At 42.8% G+C, this 27,408-nt stretch overlaps 1 protein-coding gene across 2 annotated transcripts in view; it reads right to left on the bottom strand.

Annotated features, from left to right (window-relative positions):
* ryk (receptor like tyrosine kinase) overlaps window positions 1–26,418 on the bottom strand; it is a 69,220-nt gene extending 42,802 nt beyond the window's left edge. For both annotated transcript variants that reach the window (XM_080725344.1, XM_080725345.1), the window contains exons 1-2: window positions 25,726–26,418; window positions 886–1,007 (exon numbers count right to left, since the gene is read on the bottom strand). In XM_080725344.1, coding sequence (XP_080581470.1) covers window positions 886–1,007; window positions 25,726–26,002 — 399 coding nt within the window. In that variant the 5' untranslated portion in view covers window positions 26,003–26,418. The remainder of the gene's footprint in view (window positions 1–885; window positions 1,008–25,725) is intronic.
* Window positions 26,419–27,408: the final 990 nt, after the last annotated feature.

Here is a 27,408-nt window from a genome sequence, read left to right as displayed (position 1 = left end):
CTTTTTCCTGCCTGTCTTTGCACCTGTCAGCTAGCAATGGTAGTTATGATAACTGAATTCAAGTGGCAACTGACCTAATCGTATACTCCAATAGAGGGTATGCGCATGCATAAAGTGAATGGCAAATCGAGTGGCATATCGAGTGGCAAAGTGCGTGGCAAAGTGAGTTTAACGTTGTTTAATGTAATCAGATAGGACCTTTCTGTTTGGTGTGTGGTCTGTCAAGTGCAGAAAGTAATTTTTTTGCCACTCAGTAGGCGTTCCCGCATAACTTCCTGGTGTGATGATGATGTCACGCGCATACCCTCTATAGTTGGTGGATGTGTATTTATTATTTCTTATTACAATTTACGAACAATGTATCACTATGGATGACTGACAGTTTCTATGCTTAGTATTCGGAGTAATATTGCAATATTCCAGGAACCTTATACTGGGTTCTCGTCATTGGCATGACAGCTTATTCTGACAGGGTGTTTTACATGCAACAGCACATTAACTTAAAACATTCATTATCTTGAATATTAAAGGAGTAGTTCACCCCCAAAATGACTTTTTTTCTATTGATTACTCATGCCATGGAGAGTAGAGTTCAATAATATTTTTAGTTTTTTGTCACATTCCTAAGATAAATGTGATAACAATAAATTTACCCCCATTCATTTCGGATGGTGACCCGTTTCGAAACGGGTCACCATCCGGAATCAATGGGGGTAAATGTACTCAAATCAAATTTTTGTCTTAGGAATGTGACAAAAACCAAAAAATATTATTGAACTCTACTCTCCATGGCATGAGTATCAATAGAAAAAAAGTCATTTTGGGGGTGAACTACTCCTTTAAGGGCATATTGGTGTGCGTGTAAAAGCGGTAGCCTTTGACTACCTTGTTTGTGGAATGCCATGTGAAGTGCAAGCTGTTGGTTTCACTGGGCACGGGCAGGGTGAAGGACAGAGCATAGGTGTTGACCACGTCGTCACGCACGTAGTACAGCTCTGCATCTAGACCTGTGAGAGGACAGAGGGCGGAGAGAAACACATACAGTACACACAATTAACCAATGCATGGCAGAGAAGGTCTTTCCTACCGCAAAACAGCTCATAAATGGTAAATGGTAAATGGTGCATTTATATAGCGCTTTTATCCAAAGCGCTTTACAGAGATTGTGCATTACATTCACCCATTCACGCACACATTCATACACCGGTGGCAGAGGAAACCATGCAAGGCACCAACCTGCTCACCGGGAGCAATGTGGGGTTCAGAGTCTTGCCCAAGGACCCTTCGACATTAACTCAGGAGGAGCCCGGATTCGAACTGGGAACCCTTCGGGAACCCTTCGTGCTCTAATAATGGTTTCTCTACCCCTGAGCTATGCCGCCCCCTCATGAACTTCTAGAACCGTCTTACCTGGAGAGGGAGAACTAAAAGAAACAACCACAGAGAGAGAGAGAGAGAGAGAGAGAGGGGGGAAAATATTCACCAAAGTGCCAGCTTGGATTTGGGGGTTCCCCTGACAACCCCGGACATAGGCAGACTACATCTGTTAGCACTTGAGAGCTCTTAGTTGGTGCCCGACTGAAACACATCAAAACAATCATGCGAGACAACCCCTAAAATATGAGTACAATTTCCTATCTAAGGGAGAGAGAAAAATGTGGACTATGGATGATTTAGGAGGAAGGCAGCGGAATGCTTTCCATAAAAAAATGAACAAAAAAAAGAGATCAGATCCTTTTGGAATTAACATGGCAACACCCAGCAGTGATCCAAGGGATGGTCCGATCAGGTTTTTTGGAACCGATCACCGATCACAAAAGTTTGTTCACCCGATACCGATCAATCACCGATCCGATCAAGTTATTATTTATATATTATTTATATTTTCTAAATGTTAATGTTTTAACTTTAATTAATTAATTCACTCATGAATTCATTTATATATTTGCCTTATAGTTATTTACCAGCATTACTATGTATTTATTATCATAGCAGTAACTAATTATTCCTTCAGCACTGTGGAAATCAATACCCCAAAATGGCCTCAAGTGGGCATACTGAACGGCTGGTTGATCGGATGCACCGATCGGATCGGATCGGTGAATTTACGAATTTTACGAATTCATAGCATTGGAAATCACAACAACGCACACAACGAGAAAAGGCTCGTCGTCCCCGTGCGAAATTCATAGCATTGGAAACCGCTCTGCACATTGAAGTCGGCAGGCTGGTCAGGTCGGCATGCAGTGTGGTTTTCAGTTAACTACAGTGCTACAGTTAACATAACGGTTATACCAAAAAGTCTGACTTCAAGAAGTCATACATATAGTCTAATAAGACTGTTAATGCATGTTGTGTGAAATCCCCGACCCTGGCCTGGGGGCAGCACTATCAAGTCCTTGAAGCCCCCCCGCCGCCCCCCCGTCCCCCCGTCTGTCTGACTGGAGCCTGTCTATCAGTCTCGGAGGATCGAGTTAACCCATTCAGAACGGGTACACATTATAGTGTATTATTATTTTATGCTTTAACTATTGAAAAATAGTTCTGCTATTTTTGCTATTTTTGAAAAATCTTGACAATTTCAATTTTGACCCGATTCTATAAGTGTCTTTTGGAATCCTTCTAAGATTTTTTTGAAAAACCTATGTTTCTATGTCAGCAATCTGGCCAGCCATCGTCAAAGAAAAGGTCCTTTTCGCTTAACTGGAGCTCAGTTGGTTTGTTCTTGAGACACCACTATGTCAGTGGTTCTCAAACTTTTTCATGTGAAGGACCCCCAAAATGATATGTATTTGGCCACGGACACCCATCTCAAAATATGTAGTTCCAGGGACCACCCAGAAGCAAAATTTGAGTTACAATCGTTCGCTTTGACAATACATATATTCAAAGATTTGCACACATTTTTACAACTTTTTCAAAAATAGCAGATATACAAGCTCGCAGCGCGGCACTCGGTGCCGCGCTGTGAGCTTGTATATCTGCTATTTTTCAATAGTTAAAGCATCCACTAATTTTAGGCCTAAATGGGTTAAAAGAGACGGGGGAAGAAGAATGTGCCCGGACTCCCCCAGGTACCCCAGGGCACAGTCTCACAACTCCACACTCACGGGCCCCGTTTCTCACCTTGACTCAATTAGAAACATTCACAGCCTTTTGCCCACTTGGTGATATTCAAGGAGGGGAGGGGGGGGCTCGTGTCTCAGACGCGTGTTTCCTAAAACCACCAGGCTTGAGTTAAGACCCGCCTCGTGGAAACGCCCCTCTCAATAAGTATTAAGTATGAAAGTTAGACTTAGTGCTCTTAGTGCAAAGCATTACTGTACCTACTACCTACCTACCGATCCATTACAATAATACACGCTGACGCAGCATAATAATTCCAAAGCCATATCCAAACTATAACAACTTAACTGATAATCAGTACGAGTTTTTATTTTGAGCACAGTAGTGACAAATCAATAGCTTTCTCAGTATGTTTTTCTCTTTAGCAAAGTTACAAAGTTTTCCCTTTTTTAAGCACAGTACAAAGTTAGTTTCAAGTTTTTTTTTTTAGCACAGTTTATTTTAATAGCTGTGCATTGTGCAAATGCAGGCTTTTCTCAGTACAAGTTTTAAGTTTAAGATTGTCTTCATGCCTTTACTAGGTCTGACTTTATCCACCATCCATGTGTCCGGCACGGACTGGAAGTTCTCGCGTCTCCGCGAGGCGGGTCTTAACTCAAGCCTGGTGGGTTTAGGAAACACGCGTCTCTGACAGCCCCCGAAACCCACGCCTGCCCGATGCCTGTGCACTCGTACGCCTTGGGACGTTTGACCGTTGACACCTGATGAGGTAAGGGCTCTGAGGAGGAGGGGGGTTGAATTCCTCTAAAGCCCTGGAGCGGGGCTGAGTTGGCCGTGCGCTCTCACTGCGGACTAGGGATGGGACGATAAGTGATATTATCGTTTATCGTGATTAAAAAAAAAAACACTCACAATAATCGTATCGTGGAGATTTAATTTGTCGTGATATCGTCCCCCATCATGCACTGGGATCAATTCACCTTTTATTTGCCGAGGTGCTGATCCGGTCACATTTAAACCCTCTATTGGTAAAACATACTTATAATATACGTACTTGATGTACTTGATTTTCACTCTCTATCAAATGTCTTTGCCAAAAAATAGCTGATCTACAAGCTCAAAACGCGTCGTAGATCTTTTGGCAAATGTTCGCCCCACCCAGGATAATGGATTTTGATTATCGCGATAATATCGTAAATCGCGATTTCGTTTGGTCACAATCATGGTGATATGAAATGTTCGTATCGTCCCATCCCTACGGTGGACTGAACAACAGTGGAAGTTCACACCTCTGTGCACAGGCTCCTCGTGTGCAAAGCCCCCGAGGCAACGCACTGCCGGGCAGACACACACACATGCTGCCTTGGATTAGTGCCGCAATAATTGCCTTCCTCATGCTCAGCTCTGTGTGCCTCTCTGCAGAGCGGCCACGCGCTTTGACAGCAATTAAAAACCGTGCTGCCAGGGTAAGCGGCGTCGGGGGAGAGGGGCTGACAGACCCATTTCCAGGGTCCTTTAGGTCGAATGTTTAGTCCATTGCATTGTGACACGTTTTCTTTTTCACTTGAACGTCAACACAACATCACAATATGGAAGCTTGACTCATAATGCTTAGTGAAAACATCAACTGTGGTCTCAACCAGATAGCAGGTATAATAATGTGTTACCACAAAGAACAAAGACTGCAATGTCACACGTTTAAGACCTGTGTTGCACCTGTCTGTGTCACCCCTGTTCCGTTTCTCCAAATAAACCGTTCTCTAATAAAGCAAAAGAACAGGTGAAAGTTAAGCGCACTGACCCATGTGCGATGCTATTGTTAGATTATTTGCCAATTATTCGTTCAAATGACTAGTTATTTTGGGGGATCAAAATTAACTAAATCACTTCCTATAAAGAGATAGGTTCAAGAATGGTTTGAACTCCGTTGCATTGCGATAATAAATGTAAAATATTTCTATTTGTAATTTGACAGTGCTCCTGATTGCCTCCTCTGGGAGTCTTTTCCACCTTTTTGATGCCTACAGTACCGAATGAACAAATACTGTGGCTTGCCAGTTTAGACTGCACGGCCACAGGATTCCCTTCATCCCCCGCATCTGATATTAGAGCGATGCTCGACGCTGATGCGGGTGCGAAGGGGTCTGTTGGTTTTACCCATGTACCCCAAGCCACAGGGACATTTAACATGATACAGTACACCACAGTTGTGTAACAGGTGATCACACCACAGAACAGGTTTTACACTGTGGGGATGATGTGTGCAGGTCTTATATGTTGACGTAAAGCCACATTGGGCACAGCTACCACACCTGTAGTTCCCATCGGGAATGTCTTTTAAAAGGTATTTTTCTTCTTTTCAGCTGTGTGTGTATACTGTATTTATGATCTAACCAAGTGGAGAAACTGATTGGGAGGGAAATGAGTTTGCCTCTACAGCAGGGTTCCCCAATTAGTTTTCCCCAAGGGCCGAATTACAGTATGTCTAGGGTACCAAGCCGAGGGCCACAACATTGCAGGGGGCGACGGCGGCGTTCGCGTTACTCCAGTGACAGTTCAGATATCGTCGTTGTCGGGTGAAAATCTTGTATGTCCAAAACTGTTCGTTTTGCATTTATCATTTTAAAAATGATTTAAACTAGTGAAAACAGCAGATCTACTGTTTTCACTACTTTTGTGCGACGGCCTTGTATGATTTGGGAAAGAGCGTACAAATTTGGAGATACGAGATTTCCACCCGACAACGACGATATACTAGTGTTGTTGCTGCTCTTATACCACCATTATTACTGGGGTTGGTGTGGGCCAGATAGTAGCCCCCCGCGGGCCGCAAATGGCCCGCGGGCCGCCTATTGGGAAACCCTGCTCTACAGCAACACACGTCAAGTGTAGCAAAGGGTAGCGTACAGAAACAATAAATCACACAGCAACATGCATTTTTGTGTTCAGCTTACTCTTATCTACAAGCCACCACAATATCATAAATAATGCTTTGGGGTGAGCATTCGGCACAAGTGCCAATCAAAGTGACTGTACTGGCCAATTACAGGGCATCTTTTGCATAAAAGCATAACATCTTCTTAAGAGCGTGGTGACTTGTGTGGGACAACGATGACATGGATGTGTTTGTAATGACAAGACAACTAGTACCACATTCATGAAAAATAAAAACACTTTTGACCACAACAAATAGTGTAAAAGTGATAGGATTATTAATAGGCTCCACTATGGTATGAGAGCTGCTAGGTTCTCCTGGGGAAACTGGACAACAGGGGCATTTCTGCCTAACAGACCCCATTGACAGTCTTTTTGGATCAATGTAAGTAGGAAAATGAGCCTAGAAGTGATTTAGGGCGGAGCTGTCCTTTAACCACTAGGCTATCAGCGCCCCCGATGGACTATTCTTACACCGTTAACAAATAGCTGGTTACAAAACTCCTGTGGTCTAACCTCATGGCATAGCATTCATAAGACACTCTACTCTCTAAGTAGCTGCTGCTTGGTACTGGCTTGCTTTACTCCCAGACTATGTTGTGTACAACTGTGCGGGAAGAGAGAGGAGGAGGAGGCAGCACAGGGGGCGGGGGGGGGACTCCTTTTATACTTAATTACTTCATGGTTCAACTAACTGCTTCCACTTCTAAGCATGACAAAGACAGAAAACCATGCACACACTGGAAAGCATGGGAATTTCAGTGCTATAACTTTAGTAGAACTCGCATGATTCTAAACAGATCCTAAGCTCTGACTTTACTAGCTCCTCTAACTTACAGGCAAGTTTGTGCATAAACTGCCAAAATGACACATGTTGTACAACCGTGGCGCTTGACAGAAGAAGAAAAAAAAGATTCTCGATTTAAGAACATGACGGTTATTTTCGTTCACAAACATGTTCATACGACGAAGCATAATTTAAGCCCTACTTTAACCCTAATTTAGCTCTACTTGAAAGGAGACCCACTCAAGACCTAGTTACCTAGCACAGTAAGCACACCGAGTGCAGTCCATTACAGACGATAACTAGAGCATTAAAAAAAATGCCCCAAGCTGTGACTCTCTCTTTTATGCTGTGTGTTATGGCATAGCAAAGGCCAACTCTGGCCCAGTATGGACTGGAGTGGTGGAGAAATTAAAGAGTGAAGCGGAACTACTAAGGGCTAACAGTTAAACTGATGGTGTAAAAAACGAAAAGCTTTGCTTTTACAATTTTACAATGCGCAACTTGAAATGTGACCCAAAATGTAAGTGCGCAGCAGACTGCATTATGGGAAATCTGAGACATCTTTGCTCCTGATAAAAGACAACAGCAACATCTTGTGAGATCTCTGGATATCGCTGGAGAGTCTGCACTTCAATACTGACCAGATCATTTTTCAACTAAACGTGAAGCCCTGCCGTATCATTGATCGTGTACAAGATGTACGACGTGCATTACGATGTCTGTTCGTGTATGCCTGTCAACTGTAAATGGACACATGCGATGCATCTGGGATAATAAATCTAGCCCTCACCGTGGGCCTCAGCAGGTAGAACGTAAACACCGAGTGTTCTCTTGCAGTCCCGCGGATCACGTTGCAGGCAACGAGGCAGCAGAACAAAAGGTTGGCGGTGGCCAGGTGGCACGGCCAGCACAGGTAGAACAAAGACCCTCCTGTGCAACAGAGTCCCACCGTGCCTCCCCAAAGCCTCCATCTCTGAGCGCCCGGGAGATAAACACTCCCCCTGGCCAGTGGCCTCTCGCCGAAGGAGATACTGGCCACATTAATGGGGGGGAGGGGGCCTGTCTCGAAACCCTATCAACTGGAAACTCCAAACAAATCCTTGGGCAAGAGGCAGGGAGTGCGGCTAATGCAGCGGAGGATCCCATGGTCTTGGGTTTCACGGAGACGCCATCCACTGGTTTACACACGGTCGCGCGCCGGTGTCGTGCACTGAAAATAGCAGATCTACAACCTCCAGGGTTCCCACACATTTTTACCAATTCATTTCCAAAACTTTTCCAGAATATTTAACCCAATTTCCAGGACTATATAACAATAATTCAGCTCAAAAACAAGTCGCTTACTCCTATGTGCAATGCCCAAAGACAGGTAGTGTATGCCAGTGGTTCTCAACCTTTTCAGGCTGTGACCCCCGAAATAATCATATTTTAACTGGGGACCCCGGCACCCTGACGAGCACTAAGAGTTGAGGAATTTTGTATAACACGTTTCTATTGTGAAAATAGCAGATCTACATGCTTCACAATTTCTGCCTCTAATATTTGACAATTTGGCCAATGTTTAATTTGTCATTTCAGAGAGGTATCAACAAAATCAATAACCAAAGACAATGCATAGCAATTTTTTCCAGGACCTTCCGGGACCCTTGATCAATTCCAAAACCTTTCCAGTACTGCGTAACGCAGGAGCCTAACCAAATATGAATCACCACTGATTGACGAAGGTGAACGCCGAAGAGAGGCCTGCTTTTTGTCCACAGCTGAATTGCAGATGTGGCGTCTGATTGACCTTCCATGTTAACATGGACGTGGATGGGCTGGTAGTTTTCAAATGGCTCAGGTCACATCCCATGTCCAGTAAACATTTCAAGACAATGATAAGACTCAGAGGAGCGATTTTTCACCACAGCTCTGTAACGCTACAATAAGGTTAATCGTGGCCATCAGATTTTCCACTGGGGAAAGTGTGCTGTCAGCCAGCATGTACAGGAATATTTGAGAAAATATATACCTACAGTCTATAAAACCTACACAGCATCTCTCTCCGTCTCAAGCAAATACTGAAGGCAAAGCAATATATCGTCGTTGTCGGGCGGAAATCTCGTATCTCCGAGTTTCAAATGTGTACGTTCTTTTCGTAAATTAAAGCCCTGCTTCATCATACAAAAGTGTCACACAAAAGTAGTGAAAACAGCAGATCTGTCAAGCACACAGCTTGTAGATTGGCTGTTTTCACTACTTTAACTCGTTAAATAAAATATTCTGATCAATGTTTTTTCAATGAAAAGGGCTTTTGCTCACGTAAACAAAAACCAGCGCTTGTCCTTCTGATTCAGTTGATTTGTGCATGTAGTGTGTCCAGTGGTCGAGTAGTGGGCTAGTGGCCAACCTCTAATAAAACGCCCGTGAACGTGTCATATTTCAGCAAAATAGCTTAAACATCTTCTTTTTCTCCTTTCCAGCAGACATCTGGTTAGAAATGGTTTATCAGTGTGTCAAAGACACAACCGCTGCTTCTCCCACCATTAAAAGTAAAAACCTCAGCAAATGTTCCATCCCTCTGGAGCCAGCAGCGGGGAGACGAGTCATCGTTTGTGAAAAACAAAGGTTTTAACAGGGATGGGGGAAACTTGGGACATCATATCCATGCCAATGCCTTGAAATATAAAAACGACAGACCTGTAGGTCAGGGGTTTTCAAAGTGGGTGACTGACGGGGCACCCTGGGGTGCCGCGACGGCAGTCCAGGGGTGCCGCGAGATAATTTGATAATATTTAGAATTTATTTGGACACTTGAAAAAAAAATTTTTTCCTCGCAACATAATCACTAAAATATCGTCACTGTCGGGCAGAAACCTCGCATCTCCAAGTTTCAAATGTGTACGTTTTTTGGTAAAGCAAAGCCCTGCTTCATCATACAAGACTGTCGCACAAATCTAGTGAAAACAGCCGATCTACAAGCACACAACCGTTGTGTGCTTGTAGATCTGCTGTTTTCACTAGTTTAGTACATTTTGAAGATGATAAATACAAAACGAACGGTTTTGGACACACAAGGTTTCCACCCGACAACGACAATATGCTATAAATATAAGGTGCTGGGAGTGAAAATTATAATGTAGGGGTGCCTCAGATTAAAAAGATATTTATGGGGTGCCCTGAGACAAAAAAGTTTGGGAACCCCTGCTGTAGGTAAACCTGAGGGCCGCAGCACGCGTCAAAATGATAACCCAACGGTGTCATCTCAGCTGCATTCTAATGCCAGGCTGTCTCAATATGAAAGGGAGATGCGTTCTTGTTGTGTTAACAAATAGAGAAGTGAGCCACTAATGGATGTTTTACAGGTCTGTGAAAACATACCTTCGCCTTAGCCTAGATGTTCCACGCCTTAGTATAAGATGTTATTAAAGCTCCTTGCCCTTTATTTGTTGGCAAGATCTTCATATGTTGGATTTTGAGCTCTTGACTGGTAAAATAAAATAAAAAAGCGAAGGAAATTACAAGCCAACGGAAATCCTGATAGCTGGTCACACACACCAGCAATAGTGTATAACTTATCATCAAGTCATCAGCAAATAACACTGTTGCAGCTTTCAGCTGCCTTTGTGGAATGTTAAGTTCACAATTGGTTGAAATTATACAATGGTCGTAATGGTCCAGTGGTAGCCCAACTCTATCTGGGGCCAGATGTATGACATGCATAACAGTGATGCAAATGCTACTTGACATGTCGCCGTTTGGGAGTAATAAATAAACTTGATGTGCTGCTTACCTCCATGCAAACTAAACACGCACCACGACGCACGCTGGAAGTAATCAACATAATTGTGAGAAGAATAATATCAGTGGAAGGAAACTGATTGAGTGAGTAAATCATTCTTGATGACGTGATGCTGTACTAAACTCAATACTTGAAGACTTGTTTCTGCTGCTGTAATGATTTGCCATTAAACCTTTTTTTTGGGTTGTTTTGGAGCAGTAGTTCAGGTGGGAGTTTGTAATAGGGATGGGACGATATGAAGATTTCATATCACGATTATTATGAAGAAATCGCGATATACGATATTATCGCGATAATCAAAAGGCAGAACACTTGCCAAAAAATAGCAGATCTATAAGCTCACAACACATCGCGACGCGTTGTGAGCTTGTAGATCGGCTATTTTCTGGCAAAGACAAAAAAAAAGATTGTATCAAGTACGTATAAGTACCTTTACCAATATAGAAGGTTTAAATGGTACCATATATGCAGCTCGGCAAATAAAAGGAGAATTGATCCCAGTGCATGACGGAGGACGATATCGCGATAAATTAAATCTCCACGATACGATTATCGTGAGTGTTTTTTATCACGATAAACGATAATATCGCGTATCGTCCCATCCCTAGTTTGTAAGGAATGGGATTTATACTCAGTAGCATGTAAAGAATTCCACAGAGGGAACTCTACACTGGCAGCCACACTCCAATCTTTGCAGGTGGCGAGCAGGCGAGAAGCAAAAGAAAAAAGAAAAGATTAGCTCCAACCTGCTGTGGTTGATGTGGGTTGTGCGTATGTAGTAACAGAAAAACACTTTCAGATGTTACTTGACTTCCAGTTCCAGGTCAACATCACAGCACAGAAAAGGATGGGCATGAAGGCCTAGGTCAGCAGGGGTTAAAGGTCAATCATAATGCAGTCCACTCCACGGACAACCATGATGCAGAAAGTTCTCAGTAAAAAATAAAAGGGTTTTAACGGCAGCTTTGGTGCAAAAGACATCAACAATAAACAACAAAAAAAGAAGCAAAGCTTAATGCATTCCACATTGAGGGGAAAAACACCCCAGTAAGTCACCAACCATCTCAGAGCTTTTCCTTCACCAACTTCAAAGAAACCATACATCACAGCTCTCCTCTTTTATTCTGCCGAATGCCTGGAGGGCAGAGGAGGATGCAGGGAGAGAGAGAGATAATCTGAGTGCGACTGTCTGCCGCTGTCTTCCCATTATGAGCGCCTCATTGAGGGCTGCTCGCACCTTGGTTTACTCAACAAATAGCAAACGGTTTACTGAACAAACAGAAATATGATTAGCTGTTTGTGGCAGGATGAATTCACCTTGAGGCCGAATACAGGCGCGTCTAAGTGGCGTTTGGCGCTGCACCCCCTTCTTCTAGTCTAAATTTGGGCCCCGTGTTTTCATGTGGGCAGCTCGTGAATACAGCTATGTGAATATAGCAGCGGCTTGAATGCCTTGGCTCTGTATGAAGGAGGTCAAGGGTTTGTAAGGGATGGCAGAAACTAAAGCAAGATGGTGGCTCGTGACGGATAAAGGCACTTTATTTTGTTCTCCGTTTGGGACGTTTCTAACTGCACGTGCGTTAAAAATAACTTGCGTGCCGTTAATTCCCCTGCTACAGCTAATGTTTTTCATTTCCTCTTTATTATAGAATTAACTCACTTATCAAAAATAAAAAAAACATGGATGTTATTGCAATAAAGCACGTATTTGCTAAAACTGGAGTGTCCATTTAAATTAACATACCAGATTTAGCTGTGCTTGTATCGTGACTGCCCCTTTCTGTACAGTCTACCCTAGAGTGTGGAATGAAGCTTTTTTCCCCTTCTATTTATAAAAATGCCATACGATGCTGAAATAGCCAGCATTGTACCTCGCCACAGTGGGTCCCATGTTTCTTTAAGAGTATCCATCTTGCGGCCTTCCTATTTCGACAAAAGACCAGCAACTGAGGAGGACTTACGGAGAGAACAAAGACTACTGTACACCCCAAAATTGAAAATCACTGACTACAGATTTAATCGGAGAGGGCAACGCACTATAAATGGGTTCTTGTTTGACAGACTCTCCAAGCAGCTTGGACAACAGATTTGTGAGAACCAGGCTCCCCCAATTCAACCACAGAATCCTTGGTGAGTGGCATGAAGGGCATGAATACACCTGTCAATCACCCTGCCACCGCTCACAGGCTCTTTTCAGCTCTTTTTGAGGAAGGGAGGAAGGCTGGTTAGCTGAGAACGCGCCAGGCTCTTCTTGGTGCACCAGGGATTTTTAACATTACACTTTCTTTTCACATTGGGACCTAAGATTTTACATGATGGCAGAGTCAGGCAGACCTTAGAACAAACATTTAAACGGGATAACACGCCTAAAGTATTAGGGCTGTCACAATTATTACATAATCGTCTAATCGCAATTATTTGACATAATCGTGATTATTTTTCATAATCGTCATAATCGTTTCCATGTTGAAAAAATGTTCATATATTTTTTTTAAAAGTCCAAAATAGTGGAAATAGCAGATCTACAAGCTCACAACGCGCCATATCGTGACACATTGTGAGCTTGTAGATCAGCCATTTCCACTAACAATGTTCTTTTTTAAGTATAAAGTTGTCAAATATGTCAGTAATTTCTTTGTATATTTAGGTTATGTGTCATATCTACCATGTGCAACTTCAAAACCAAACAGAAATGTAATTGTAAACGACAAAAACACAATTAAATCGTTAATCGCAATTATTTGAGTGACAATTAATCGTCATATAAAATGTCAAAATCGTGACAGTCCTACTAAAGTAGTGCCATGCCTTCTGCATAAGGAGTCACAATGTTACGGAGAAAACGACCATGTTTACAGGGGAAAAGCCTCGCTAATTCTGCCAAAACAACAGTCAAAGCAATCATGTGCAGCAGCAAGGGCAGCCAGTCAGCATGACTGGAAAAGACATACAGCATGTTTGTGCTGAGCGGCAACACAAGCGACACTGGGTGAGTCGTGTCGTGCGGGGACCAGACCCAAACAGGCTTTTCTCAGTACTCGCTTTCCGCCAACACATTTCCTCGGAGCAAAGTTTGGGGATCTATTGCGCTGATGACTCTTCCGTGGAAAAGCATGCTGAAACAGGACATTATTATAGGCCAACACAGCAAACACACACACACAGCATATACAGAAAGCTTTTTCACGCTATTTTTACACCCACTCCTCATCTTCTCAAGATGTCAATGTGAAGAGGCAATTGAGAGAGTGAGCAAGCCCTTCACTATTTGTAAGACCATATGACACAGCTAAGCCATTGGGTCTTCTGAGCGATTACTGAGGCTCTCCTTAAACTTATGAGAGCAGAGGGGGATCCATGGTTCTGGCAAGCAGAATACATAAAAAGATAAAAAATACTATGTGAAATACTTACCAGGACACTGTCACCAGTCCAGGATAGTATCCTGGTGACAGTATCCTGGTCAGTATTTTAGTTTTTAGTTTTTTTATACTTTTTATCTATTTTCGCCCATCTCTGTAGAATGGTATTAATTTCAATATGATTTCTTCAGTCTCATCTATCTATTATTACATTCCTCCTATTGCCGCATCCCACTTCCAAGCCCGTTCACGCCCCCTTTACATCCACTCCAACTCATAGGTAGGGCGTAGGGAATAAATAAAACCGCCCATAACTATCATTGGCCCCACGTTGCCATGGTGACCGGTGATTGGCTCGTATTCCCAGCTATGGGACCGGCGGATCCAATTTCAACCGAGGGGGGCGTAGCCAGAACACACACACACACACACGCACACACAAATAGCTAATATAGCTAATAGTTAGCTCACAACTTTCCACTTTTCTCTTTCACCTCAATCGCAGTAACATTTACACCACGTCATCGCATCACCAATACGTTTTATTTTTTATTTTTTTCAAAACTTTTTTTTTTCCTAATTTTTTTTTTCTCAAACATTTTTTTTTCTCAAATTTTTTTTTTCTCAAAAATTTTTTTTTTCTCAAAAACTTTTTTTTCTCAAAAAATTTTTTTTTCTCAAAATTTTTTTCTTCTCAAAAACCTTTTTTTCTCAAAATTCTTTTTTTCTTAAACATTTTTTTTTCTCAAACTTTTTTTTCTCAAAAAAAAAATTTTTTCTCAAAAAAAACACCGATAGATGCAACGCGGCGACCTAGAGGGGAGGCCGGCATAGCCGGCCGACCTTCTAGTTTTTTTACACTTTGTTCAACAGAAACGAGACTACCTGCTGAGACGTGATTGATTCGGTCAGAATCAACATTCTTTCCAATAGCCTACCTACATCATACACTGTCTCTGTTCAATGACTATACTGTAATGGCCGACAATCTGTGACAAAATGACGCATGCTACCATTAATAAATTGTATCCACAAAATGTGTAGCCTCTCTTGAACTGTTACCACTGGGCCAAAGAACCATATGAAGAAGATTAAGATTCCTACTATTTGTCACATTACTCACATACATTGCTGTATGCAAGATTTGTTCTCCACATTTGACTCATCTCTTGGAGTGGTGGTGAGCCACAGCCGTGCCACGCTCGGGAAATCGGTAGTGGTGATCTTTTTTTTTATATATAATTTCTATCCCACGATTTTGTAACCCATTTTCACGCAGTGCCAATTGCCTACGTAATCCTGGGCTCTGCTCTCCCTCTGCCGCGATTGGGGAGACAACGGACTGACCTCATGCTTCCTTCTATGCATGAGGAGTCCAAGTTGCTTCTTTTCACCTGACAGTGGGGATTTCCCCAGTTTGGACGTAGGCTAGTGCATGGAAGGAAAGGAAGGAACACGTTATTCCAACCAGTTACTTTCCCCTCCATCAGGCGCCCCAGCTGGCCAGGGGGAGGCATTATAGAGACCAGGATTAATGCGTGTTTTTGTTAGGAGACACAGGGAGAACATGCAAACTCCACATAGAAAGGCCCTATTGCCAACCCCACCTAGGGTGTGGGCACTGATGACGCGGAGGAGGGAACACGCCCCCAGCGTCCCCCGGCAGGAATCGAACCCAGGACCTTCTAGCTGTGAGGCAACAGGTAGTGGTGATCTAACCCCCCAATCCAACACTTGATGCTCAGTGCCAAGCAGGGAGGCATTGGGTCCCATTTTTCTCAGTCTTTGGTATGACCCGACCGGGGATCGAACCCCGACCTCCCAGTCTCAGGGAGGACACTCCAACCACAAGGCCACTGAGCTGGCCTGGGTCTGAGAAGACCCCAGTATGGAACAGATAAACAGCTGCCTTTACTACCAGTACCATGCTACTAGTATACTATTTAATGTTGTCTAAATGTATATGAGACACAAGACAAATTTCCACATTGTGGACAATAAATGAAACTAACTAACTAACTAACTAAACCAGAGCATTCTACAACCTCTTATACATTTAACAAACTATTATATGGTTCCTTGAAAAGGATAACCTATGTAATGTGTAATGTGTAGTGCGATTGCTATACCTAATGATTACCCTTGTCTAGTGTGCAATTCTGGGAGACACAACTCACTCTCCAGAGATGAACTGAACTGAAACAAGAAGGATCAGAGCTGAGCTGATTATAAAACCATAGCACACTGACTGACGCAGAGTTAGAACATTAGCGTAGCTGCAGGACAATTTCAGATCTGGCACCGCACCGCAGACTTGGACCTCTAGTCGAGGAGGAGACGCAGGAGAACAGCGACTAGGGGGGGAAGGGGGACGCAGGTGGCGAGGAAGTAGGGAGGAAGGTTAAGAAAGCAACTCCTGACACAGCAGAAGATTTGTGGGACAGACAGATCACCAGCCATCAGTCCCATGTGCAAAAACAATCATGGATACCGCTTGTACTTCACCAGCCCAGAGACGAACAGACGGTACCAAAACCCCCCCGTCCACTTCAACACTTCATCCATGTCCCTTTCCTCTACCTTTTCCCCTGTTCTCCCACAGGAGCAACGCTGGTTGGTAAAGATATCAAAATGAATGGTGCGTGAGAGGAAAAAGCAGAACAGAAGTAGAGCAGTCCCTCTGCTCACTCTGAACTTCAACAGCCATAATACCCCACTGAGAAGAAAAGAATCAGACAGTGTGTCTCTATTACTAATCATATTCATAATAGAGGCCCACCTTTATATTCAACGCGCAGAGAACACTCACTCGGGACAGACTGTGTTTCTGCAACATCTACATGACATGACCATCTGCTGATTCTCAGCTGGCAATTTTGGCTCAACAACGTAATCTTTCCGCTATCCTCTGAGCACTTTCAGACCCTTTTTTTGCTTCCTACCGGAGCTAACATTGTCACACGTGTCACTCCCTCATATCAAGGCCAATGTCTGATACATTTGACGGATATCCTGAAAGCTTCATATACAGTGCACCATAGTGATTGCAGCTAGTACACTTGTTGAGCCTTGGACGTACTGTCTGTAATGCACACACCACATAGAAGGTACAAACCATTCTCTATGGCCCATGTGATTTAATACTTCTAATACTTTGCAGTGTAAAAGAAAATTATTATCTCATTTCTCACATATAGTATTGCCTAATGCCTATTCATTGAATGGCATACATTTCATATCTAGAAGCAACTTCAGATAGTAAAGTTTACCATAGGTGCTAATGCAAAAACATATAACTCTAATTAGGAACTGGACTTTTAACGTTGATTACTTACGCTTTTTTCCCCCTTCAGTCTGATCTATGAATGCAAAAATAATTCTATCCATTTCCTTCACTCCTGCAAAGAGAGCCTGAGTAATGCAAGCCTAAACTCCTCTGCTGTATGCTTTGGAAAACAATCTTATGAGATTACATTCCTTTTTTGTCAACAGGAGGCAGCATGTGTTGAAGTGTGTGTATGTACAGGACTAGTAGCAGGGCACCCTGCCAATGGCAAATCCACTGCTCTCTTCAAAGGCTCCAATTTGGGATTAACACTCAAAAGAACGACAGCCTTTTAGAGGCTCAAAGAAAAATGCAATTAATAAAAAAAAAAGACCTTCAACAATTTTGCTACACAGCCCATTTATGTTCAACACATCTGACGTTGTAAAGTCTAGTCACATATACAGAACAGACTACTGTTATTAAAAAGATAAGTCTGTAAATGTACCAGAGTAGCAATGCCTGAAGAACAGAAGCCCCCCCCTTGGCCAGGGGGAATTCAGCCCTTTGGCTGAATGATAAATGTTTGGCTTCCTATGGAGGAGACACGGGTTCGACGAACCCAGGTGGGAACATAAACATGGCGTCTATCCAAATACACCGGAGAGAGTCTGAATTAACTGCAATATCAAGAAGCATCTGACTGACACAAGCAAGTAAAAGTTTGAAAATAATGACATGGCAAATCAGATCCCTTCAGCTGGACCTCTGAAGAGACAAGTACCCTGTGAGACTAATTTAATATATTTTAAACATTTGACTTCCAATTGTCACCAAACGCAAAATCCAGAATGATACACTGCTCCGTCTAAGAGACAATAAATTACCCACCTCTCTAGTTGTCTGGGTGTTTCAGTGTATATGTTACTGTAACGTTGCAATTTGACCTGATTCCCTGACTACTAAAAGCTAATCTCTGCACTTGTGTTGGATGAAGGTAAGCAGAGCCACACAAGGCTGCTAAGACCCCTGCTGCTTTTAATATCACTGTTTGTTTTAGTGGCCGGCTGCAACAACTCATGTGAAGGTTGATCTAAGACAAAAGCCTGCCGATTAAAGCAGAAAGGTTGTAATTCCTCCAAGTCATAAGAAACTGCCACCCAAAACGTTCCATACCAGGGCCTATAGGCTATTGAATCAGATTTAAAGAGCTCGCAGGACAGGTGTTGCAGGATTTATATGGTAGGGAGCAGAATAATGCAGACTAGAGTTACTTTAATTTCTAACAGTCTATAATATGCATCTAAAAGACAGCATGAGATTAAAAGGATGGTATATTTCCCCACGTGTTCATTGGGTTCGTAATAATCATGAGCCAGCTTACAATATGTCTGAACTGAAGTTCTATTTTATGTCATTTAACTGATGTCAACGAGACAGGGACCCAACCTGAGCCTGGCAGAAGAGCCCATGCAGCCTTTACAGCAGTGGTTCCCAAACGTTTTAACCTGTGACCCAAAAGAGAATTTGTATGTTTGCCCAGGACCCAAACTAGTGAAAATAGCAGATCTACAAGCTCACAACAACACGTTGAGAGCTTGTAGATCTGGCTATTTTCACAACTTCTTAAAGCCATACTGTGTAAGATGCCCAACTAGTGGTCATTAGCCCTATAGCAAACCGCGGTCGCGTCCGCGTCTTTCGGACGTTTTTCGTACCTTCAGACCGCCGCGTCTGCCTCCACCTCGCTGAGATCTATCTTTTAAGGGGTCCCTTGTTCCTGTGCGTTCAGTAATTCCAGAGATACGGACTCCTTCACCCTGCCTGGTAGGCGAAATTACCTAGAGAAGGGATGGTACAAACGGGCGACAACAAATATGGCTGCCATAGCGACCCCACTTCAAGATGCGCTGTGATTGGCCGGCAGTTGTATAACCCTCGCTGTGATTGGCCGGTAGTGTAATGACGCAATTTTGGCGCGAGATCCGGTCCACGGCAAGGATCTCAGTTTACATACAGAGAAGGCTTTACAGGCTGAAATTCACGGCGCGGATCTTCTAAAACTTTTGTGATTTAATAGTTAGGAGAATTTTAAGATTTGTTTTATAAAAAAAGTTACATAGTACAACTTTAATTTTTATTATATTTTATTTATGGAATGTGTTTCTTTGTTTGGAAATGTTTACAATTCTATTTTTTTTCCTATATTTTTTCTAAAAATTAAAAAGACTATACTTTGGGGAGGGGAGAATTTGTGAAATGTATTTTATTTATTGTATGAAAAGAAAATTAAATTTTTTTCGCGACCCATAAATATTGGTCCGTGAGTTATGTGACCCACTGTTTGGGAAACAGTGCTTTACAGAGTAACAACAGCAGCACTACAGTAGGTCTCTATAGCAGAGACACTCCCCAGCTGCTGTTGGCATCTTGAAGATGAAGCTGGTCTTCCTACCCGTCAACTTGTAGGCGTTTTTCTTTTTTTTGCTGCCGCGCTGCCATTGAATTATAGCAGGGTTTCTGTGTGTGGCATGCATACTTTTATAGCCACTATGTAACAGTCAGTCGGGTACTACTAGGACATTTCTCTACACAGCCTGGGGGGCTCTGAGCAAAACCTCAAGAGAGGCCCTGGCCGCCATACACAGGAGAAGATCAAAAACCATCATCAAAGACCGCTATGGGAGAAGATGATAAAGTGCGTCTCTACTTTTAGGCCTAGAATTATTGAATGCTTTAACCAGTGAAAAATAGCAGCACTCGGTGGCGCGTTGTGAGCTTGTATATCTGCTATTTTTCAATAGTTAAAGCATAAAATAATAATACACAATACTGTGTACCCGTTCTGAATGGGTTAATAATTATTACATTACAGAGACATACAGGGGAAAGGCAGATAAATTTGTTTCTTTTTAATCACTAAACGAAACAAAACAATCTTTATGCTGTAGGTACAATATTACATATCTATTACCGTTTTGTACGATAAAATGTTTTACTTAGATCTTGGAAATCTGTTCACCATCGTTGTTTTCCAGAGGCAGCAACACAAACAAATATGTTTGTAAACAATTTTTGTAATTCATACTAGTAGCCCCCAAAAACAGTGGCCAAAGACAGAGGGCCACATAAAGAATGCATCATCCTGTCACATGCCAGATGATTCATTCTACAACTATGACTGCCCTTATAGGGCAAACCCTACCAGGAAGAGTTGAAGAAAACACTCAACTGTCTGCCACTGTGAATGAACATTTCTCAGTTTCTCGACTTAAGCGTCTTCTGAAAGCCAGTGTTAAATTTGCAAGGACCTTCCAATAGTTTGGACCTGGTAGAATACTTGAACGAGTTGGCAGTCGAGGCCGAGACCACATCTTGTCCGATTCGGCTCGAGACAATCTCAGCCCAAATACAAAATGAACATATAAAAATAAAAAATAAAAAGAACATATGCAAGGTAGTCGCTGTAGTCTGTAAAATTACTCAAACTGCTCCTGAAAAACAAGAAAACGTGGCTGCAGATTAAAATCTGTAAAAAGAATTTAGTGAGCCTTGGGGACCCCAGAGAGAGGAAGAGGAAATGTCTGAGAGGGATAGGATGAACGCATCAAGCCCACCTAAGCCAGGGTTTGATTTTGTTTGAATTAAATTGCTTATTTTTCATATCAAGATGCAACTGTATGCTGTGAGTAATACATGTGCAATGCCTTGGCTGTTACAGGAAGACACTGCTACCTAGGAATTCTTACAAAGCTGATTGAGAAGTGGGGAAAAAGATCTCTTCCAGGTGAAAGACAAGTATTTATCATATATTTACAACTGTACATATCTTCCTGTTTTGATTACAGGGCTTTTAGTCATGAGCCTCTGGCCAGCCACACACAACTCCATCTTCGACAGGCATGGAGTGGCACTCGAGACTGCGCTATCGTATTGCATATTGTCTCCGATGACCCTGTTTCAAAAAGCCCCAGTCCTTAAGACACAGAACAAATAGCTACTGACAAAGAAAGACTGGAACCAAAATGGCCCGCATCCACGTATTTTGTTATGGGGGGAACACATTAGATGCATATTCCAGAGACAGTTGAAGAAGAAAATACACAGCTCTATTAGAAAGTTGCATACAATACATAATATGAACCTCTTGATTGAGTTAGGACATCAAAGGCCTGGACAACAAACAAAACAGCCTTTCTATGCTCTGTTTGACAAGACAGTTGATATACCGTAGTATGGGGATGGGGAGCACAACTTCCTGTATAAACAGAAAAAGTACCTTAGTTGTCACACTGTATAACAACTGTCATACATCAAGGATTTTAAAGCCAGCTGCCGGCGAATGGCGATGTCAGACTGTCACTGTCCACCACTTTGGTCCCAAACAACAAAAACCAAGGGTGGGACTGGCATCACATTTGCTGTGCACCTTCATCTCATGCTCCCCGAAAGATGAACCCTAATGGTTTTGGTAACCCCATGGGCTCTTCTTTAGCACCACCCTTAGGCCAAACTTTCCGCTTGCGCCAAAGATATCTCAAAATCTAATGGGATTGCCATGAAACTTGCCGCGTGCCCTGATGCTCGTCAGAAACCTAACTATCCAAGTGACCCTGTGACCATTCCTTGACCATTAAGCCAATGTCAACTGTGCGCACAAGACATCTAAAGCTCTTAGGGTTCTAAGGATGCAATGTTGGTCACAGTCACACAATTCCTTTTTAATAATATATTAGATTTTTATCCTAAAAACGATTATTTGAATATTCTGACCCATCCCTGGTTTAAATAATTATATGATCGGATACACATTTAACAAACTAATTCTGTGCAAATTATCTTGATGCTTCGAAAGTCTTATAGCGAATTATTACCCCCTGGTCTGCGAGAAGCTGCTCATACTGGAGCTTCTTTTCTCGAGGAAGAAATTGCACGTTAGTGCTTCTTCTAACCGTTTATTAGGCTGTGCAGTGTGCACTGGCACTCACACTGTTAATGACTAGTTCCAAACTGCACCTCCCTCGGTCATGACGCTAAACCCTTTATTAACAACTCATGACCAATCACGGTGCTGCTCTGGCTGTGCCCCAGTAGGAAGGCTATTAGTCTGTTTACAATCACAACACAATCATTAATTCAACCGTTGTGAAAGCACACCTGAACTTACACTACTCCAATCATAACGGAAGTCTGTGCCTTTTGAAAATCTAGAGTGGCCATGCATGCAACGATTATTTTTATGTTCTCAAATTCAGCGTGGGGTTTGAAAATATAATGTACTTTAATCTCTCTTAACTATTTCCTTCTGTGGGCAAGCAGCTACAAACCCAAATTGTACAACAGCCTTGACCTCAATTACAGGCCTATTGCCTATTTGTTTTATACTGTCAGATTGACTATGAAAATAAAGGAAAACCCAGAGAATGTGTGCCGTTCACAGAACACTGAACCTCCAAGGGCTGACAAAACGTCTCAGATGCGATGCGGCTTGGCATAAAAGCATGAAGAAATCTGTTTTAGGGATGCAACACCATTTTCCCACAAGAGATTCCATCATTTAGTGTTTGGTTGATGGTGGAAAACACTGTCTCAGGCGCCACTCTGAATCTCCCATAAGTGTTCAATTAGCCTGAGATCTTGAGAGTTGAGAGCTAAATGAGACATAGTTTAAATCATTGTTATGCTCAAAAAAACCACCCAGAAACCACTCACTCTATTGATGCTAAGGGGAGAGGGGGATATTAGTTTAAAAATACTTTGACTGTTGTATTAGCTCGTGTTTACACAGTTTAGTGGGGGCGTTGGCGGGGGCAAGATAAAGTAGGTTGAGTCCATATTACAAAAAATAATAGCTTTGTTTTGGTAGCTACTACAATGATCTATGGCCACTTTGGCCAGTGAGTATTTCAACATCTGGTTGGCAGAACATTTGAATTCGATTGCCCATTGCCCACAGTAGGTGTGAAATCAACATGGGTCTCGGTCAAAAATATGAAGGCACCATAAAAGCAGTTTCCTTTCTATCAACTCAATACAATATATTCTCACTTCTCATGCTATAGTTATTGGTGCGGGGACAGACAGGCAGGTGTGTGTGAGCAGTGAGCTGTCAGAAATGTAATTCAAACAGAAACATAATGTCCAAGTCCAAGATCATCACAGTAATCCTTCCAATACATCACATTTAAGTAGTTGAGTTGCTCTGCAGCCACCATGACAAGGACCTTTTAATTTCTCCTGACATTTCTTGATTGTCTTGGACTTACTCTTTATGCAGCTCAGAAATTAAGCTGTTGCCAAAAGGATTCGGTTCCAATATGGCTTATTTAAAAGCCAAGTATTCAGAATTCCATCTTGACATGTAGTGGTCTTTCTCAACTTTCTCAAAGTGTCTGATGGTTCAATAATGGTGGTGGGACAATGGAGCATTTCCTGCCACATCAGGACCACAACATCTCTGGGTGATCACCATCATCCCAGGATGCATTTCATTCCTCAGGGCAGGGAAGAATGCACACATGACATGACTACCATGTTATGGGCACATAATTAGTTGCAGCCATATCCCAAGGCTGTCTACACATAACCAGATATATTCATCATATTATACGGTTCTAAAACAGCATCTCAAACAGTGTTTTCCACCTAGATCAGTGTTTCTCAAACTTTCAAATTTCAAGGTCTCCCCTTAACTCTGACAGTGTACAAATGGAATATTTGGTTCCATTTGTACACTGTCAGAGTTATAGACTTGTATCGGTCAATTTAGACTCCCCTAAAGGAACCCACAGTCCCTGGAATCCAATCCACTTGGAGAAACACTGACCTAGATGGATGATGAGCATGAGCCCATATTGCTCACTCAGTCTGCATCGTGATATCACAATGTCTATGTTATCAGTGATAGGAAGATTGAGGCCAGGGAACCAAAACTCCTCACTGCTTAGTGATTATAATTGGAGCTGAGGTCATTTACACTAATTCTTCCTTCATTTTGGCCATAGTCTGTGCTTTTCTGAATACCATGATGGGGTTATGTCGCTTGCTGGTCTGGAAATGTCATTAGGTATGACTTAATTAGATAGAATGTACAAACCTACAAGAGAAAGATTACAAGGCTGGCTCCCACCACAGTAGGCCATATTCTCTCTCTCACAAATGGTCGCAGTCTAAAAAAATCATATGCTTCTTATTACAGCAACAAGTTATGAAAAACCTGGTTTTTAAATGTTTTTCTTAAATCCCCGCAATTACATGATTTCCAAAGACTACAAGTTAATTTCACTGCTATCCGCGTTACCATGGCGACAGGCATCAACACACACCGAACACAAGGAAAACATTAATTGGATGACATGGATTAAGCTCAAGGCATGGAACACATGTAGTCCATATCCTATCAAGACTGGAACTTAAACCTGGCCTGACAATGGTCTACTTGTTTAGACCAGCTGTGGGTCAGGAGTCATGACTGATTGTATCATATCAAGATCCTTCTAATATAATTTTGCAATTGTCTGTGTGTGTGCTGTTCAATGCATTTCAGTGATTGTTTAGGAGTTATTTGAAGCCATTAAGACTTCTTGAATTGCAGATAAAAGGAAAATGCAGACCACAGCGATTGTTTTTTTTGAGGTACTATAGGACCATAGACCTGGCTAAATACATCCACCTCTTCCCCTCCTCCCTCCAACACAGACATGCTGCCTGGTCCACACTGTGACCCATGCGGGCTGACACACTGGGATAAGATAACGCCAACATGACATCACAGGCTTCCTCACTATCAGCGCTTAACAAAATACAAAAACCATTAGTAGAGTTTGGAGAAAGTAGAACCAGTGAGCACATTCTTACCATGGGGGTAAGAAGAACTGAGATAAAAAATAAGCTATTTGATGTTGAAGTAGTTGTGGTAAAAACAGTATAGTAGTGGACACTGCGGGACACGAGAAGAATACACACAGGCTTATGACGATATTTCTTTGCATAGTACAGAGTGTTTTGTCTGTCATTTTATGTATGAATTGAGTACAAAGGGACCAATTTAAACTTCAAATTCAAACTTTAAACAGCTTTATTGTGGCATTTATCCTTTTAGTTGAAGCTTGTATCAACTGGTAATGTCCTGTACCTTATCCTATGCAAACTTCTAATAAAGGTATTCAATCCAGAGCATTAAGGCTTGTCCTGTTGTCCGGCACAACTAATAAATGTTATGGACAAGTTCATTAAAAAAAATGTACTTGACAGTTGGACAAGTGACTATTGGTTTCACATTTTCTGTGACTCCTAGCAGCTTTGTGCTGTATATGCAGACTACGGACTATGGAGTGGAGGGGGCCAATGGGAGTCTTATTTATGTCAAATAAAAATTAAAAACAGAAAAAGAAATGACTGTGAAATGGCACATTTATATCCGGACAAGTGACTTTTGTGCCTGGACAAGTGAATGGGAAATGTAGCTTGTTCAGAGGACAAGTGCCTCGTCAAGCCCTGCAATCAATCAATCAATCAAAACGCTCCTTACCCAAAAGCTTCTTGACTTCCTCCACACTCATGAATATGTTGACCCCGGGGCGGTTGTTGTTGTTATTGTTATTGTTGTTGTTGCTGCTGCTGATCGTAGGGTTGTTGTTGCTGGGGGGGTTGTTGAGGCAGACCACGGCCCCCTGCTCCACGATCAGCAGCAGGAGGACCAGCCAGAGGCAGCACAAGAAGCCCCCCGGTGGTCCGCACAGCGCCACAGAGCGGCGGCCACAACCTGAACCTGGGACTGGGGAGCACCGCCGAACCAACCCCAACATAGCAGTTGTCGTCTGGGCTCCTCGCAGCTCGATGATCGCGGTCTCATCCGTATCTAAAGTCGACCCCCGAAGGCGACATTACTATGTATAGTCACACTTTGTTTTCCTTTGTTTTCTTTTTTTACTCCCGTTTTCAACTTGAAGTGTTTTCTCCTCTCTGTGCTTTTAGCTCGACAGCTAGCCGGGCAGGGCTAACTTTCAGTCGGGCTAATAGAAAGCGTCCACACCGCTCCCTCCCAAAACGTCCAAAACGCCGTGGTTGAACGTGAATGAGGTTGTTTTTAGACTCGATCGGGAGAAACGCGAGGCATCCGCGCGGCTTATCGTGACTCCCGCCGGCGAAAAAAGACGGAAAATGTCCTTAAAAAAATGTGTTCCAAAAGTAGTGCGCTAACACATCCAGCTTTCTCCCTCCATGGTCCTCCTTCCTCCGTGTCTTTCCTTCTTTACTATCCCACTTTTCATTGGAGGGAGGGGGCGGGGCCGGGCTCTGACGACAGCAAGTAGCGGAGCCGACGCTCGCTCGCTTTAAAAAACAGATCTACAAGCTTACAACTCGAAGTACTACTAGACAGTAGATTATGTTTTTGGGGCCCCCACCCCCTTGCGCCAAGAAGGTGTGCATTGGCACTACCCTCCGATTAAATTCGATTTCACCAATCACTAGGTTTCGATTCGATATTCATAGTCACACTTTTCTATATTAGCCTACTGCACAAATATGGCAACCCACCGAGCATTTTTAGGTCTATTAGACGTCTATTAGACGTCTATATGTCACCTAGACGACGCGTCTAGAAATGGTTTAAAAATGGTCTAGAAATGGAAATTTATTAGACGACTATATTTAGACTAGACGTCTAATAGACGTCTAATAGACGTCTAAGTTTATACCTGGGTCTAAATTTAGACGTCTAATAGACGTCTATATTTAGACCTTAACGGCCAGCAAAAGTAGTGAAAAACTGACCTTAACGGCCGTCAAAAGTAGTGAAAAACTGATTGTCTCACTACCTCGGGTGCTTTAGTTCTGTTCTGATGCTCTGCTCCATGGGTATTTGACCATATTAGATTGTGACATTATTATTGACATTGTGAGTGGGATTCGAACTTACTACCTCTGGTGCTTTAGTCCTGTACTCATCCTCTGCGCCACTGGAACCTGTTAGTTAACATGGATGTTTCGTCCTATTTGAATATGACATCATTGACAACATGAGTAGGATTTGAGAGGCCTTCGCTGCTCGACTCGAATCCGACTCCAGGGTCTCGGCCTCGGACCGCCGAGTCCGGGGACCCCCGCTCGGGGACCACCTCCAGGGACCCCCGGTCGGGGACCACCTCCAGGGACCCCTGGCGATATGACCGTGGACCTGGGGATATGGCTATGGAGAACCAGGCGGGCC

Source organism: Nannobrachium achirus (genome assembly GCF_963921795.1).
Source record: "Nannobrachium achirus genome assembly, chromosome: 1".
NCBI classification, from domain to species: Eukaryota; Metazoa; Chordata; class Actinopteri; order Myctophiformes; family Myctophidae; genus Nannobrachium; species Nannobrachium achirus.
This window is presented reverse-complemented; position numbering and strand designations above follow the sequence as displayed.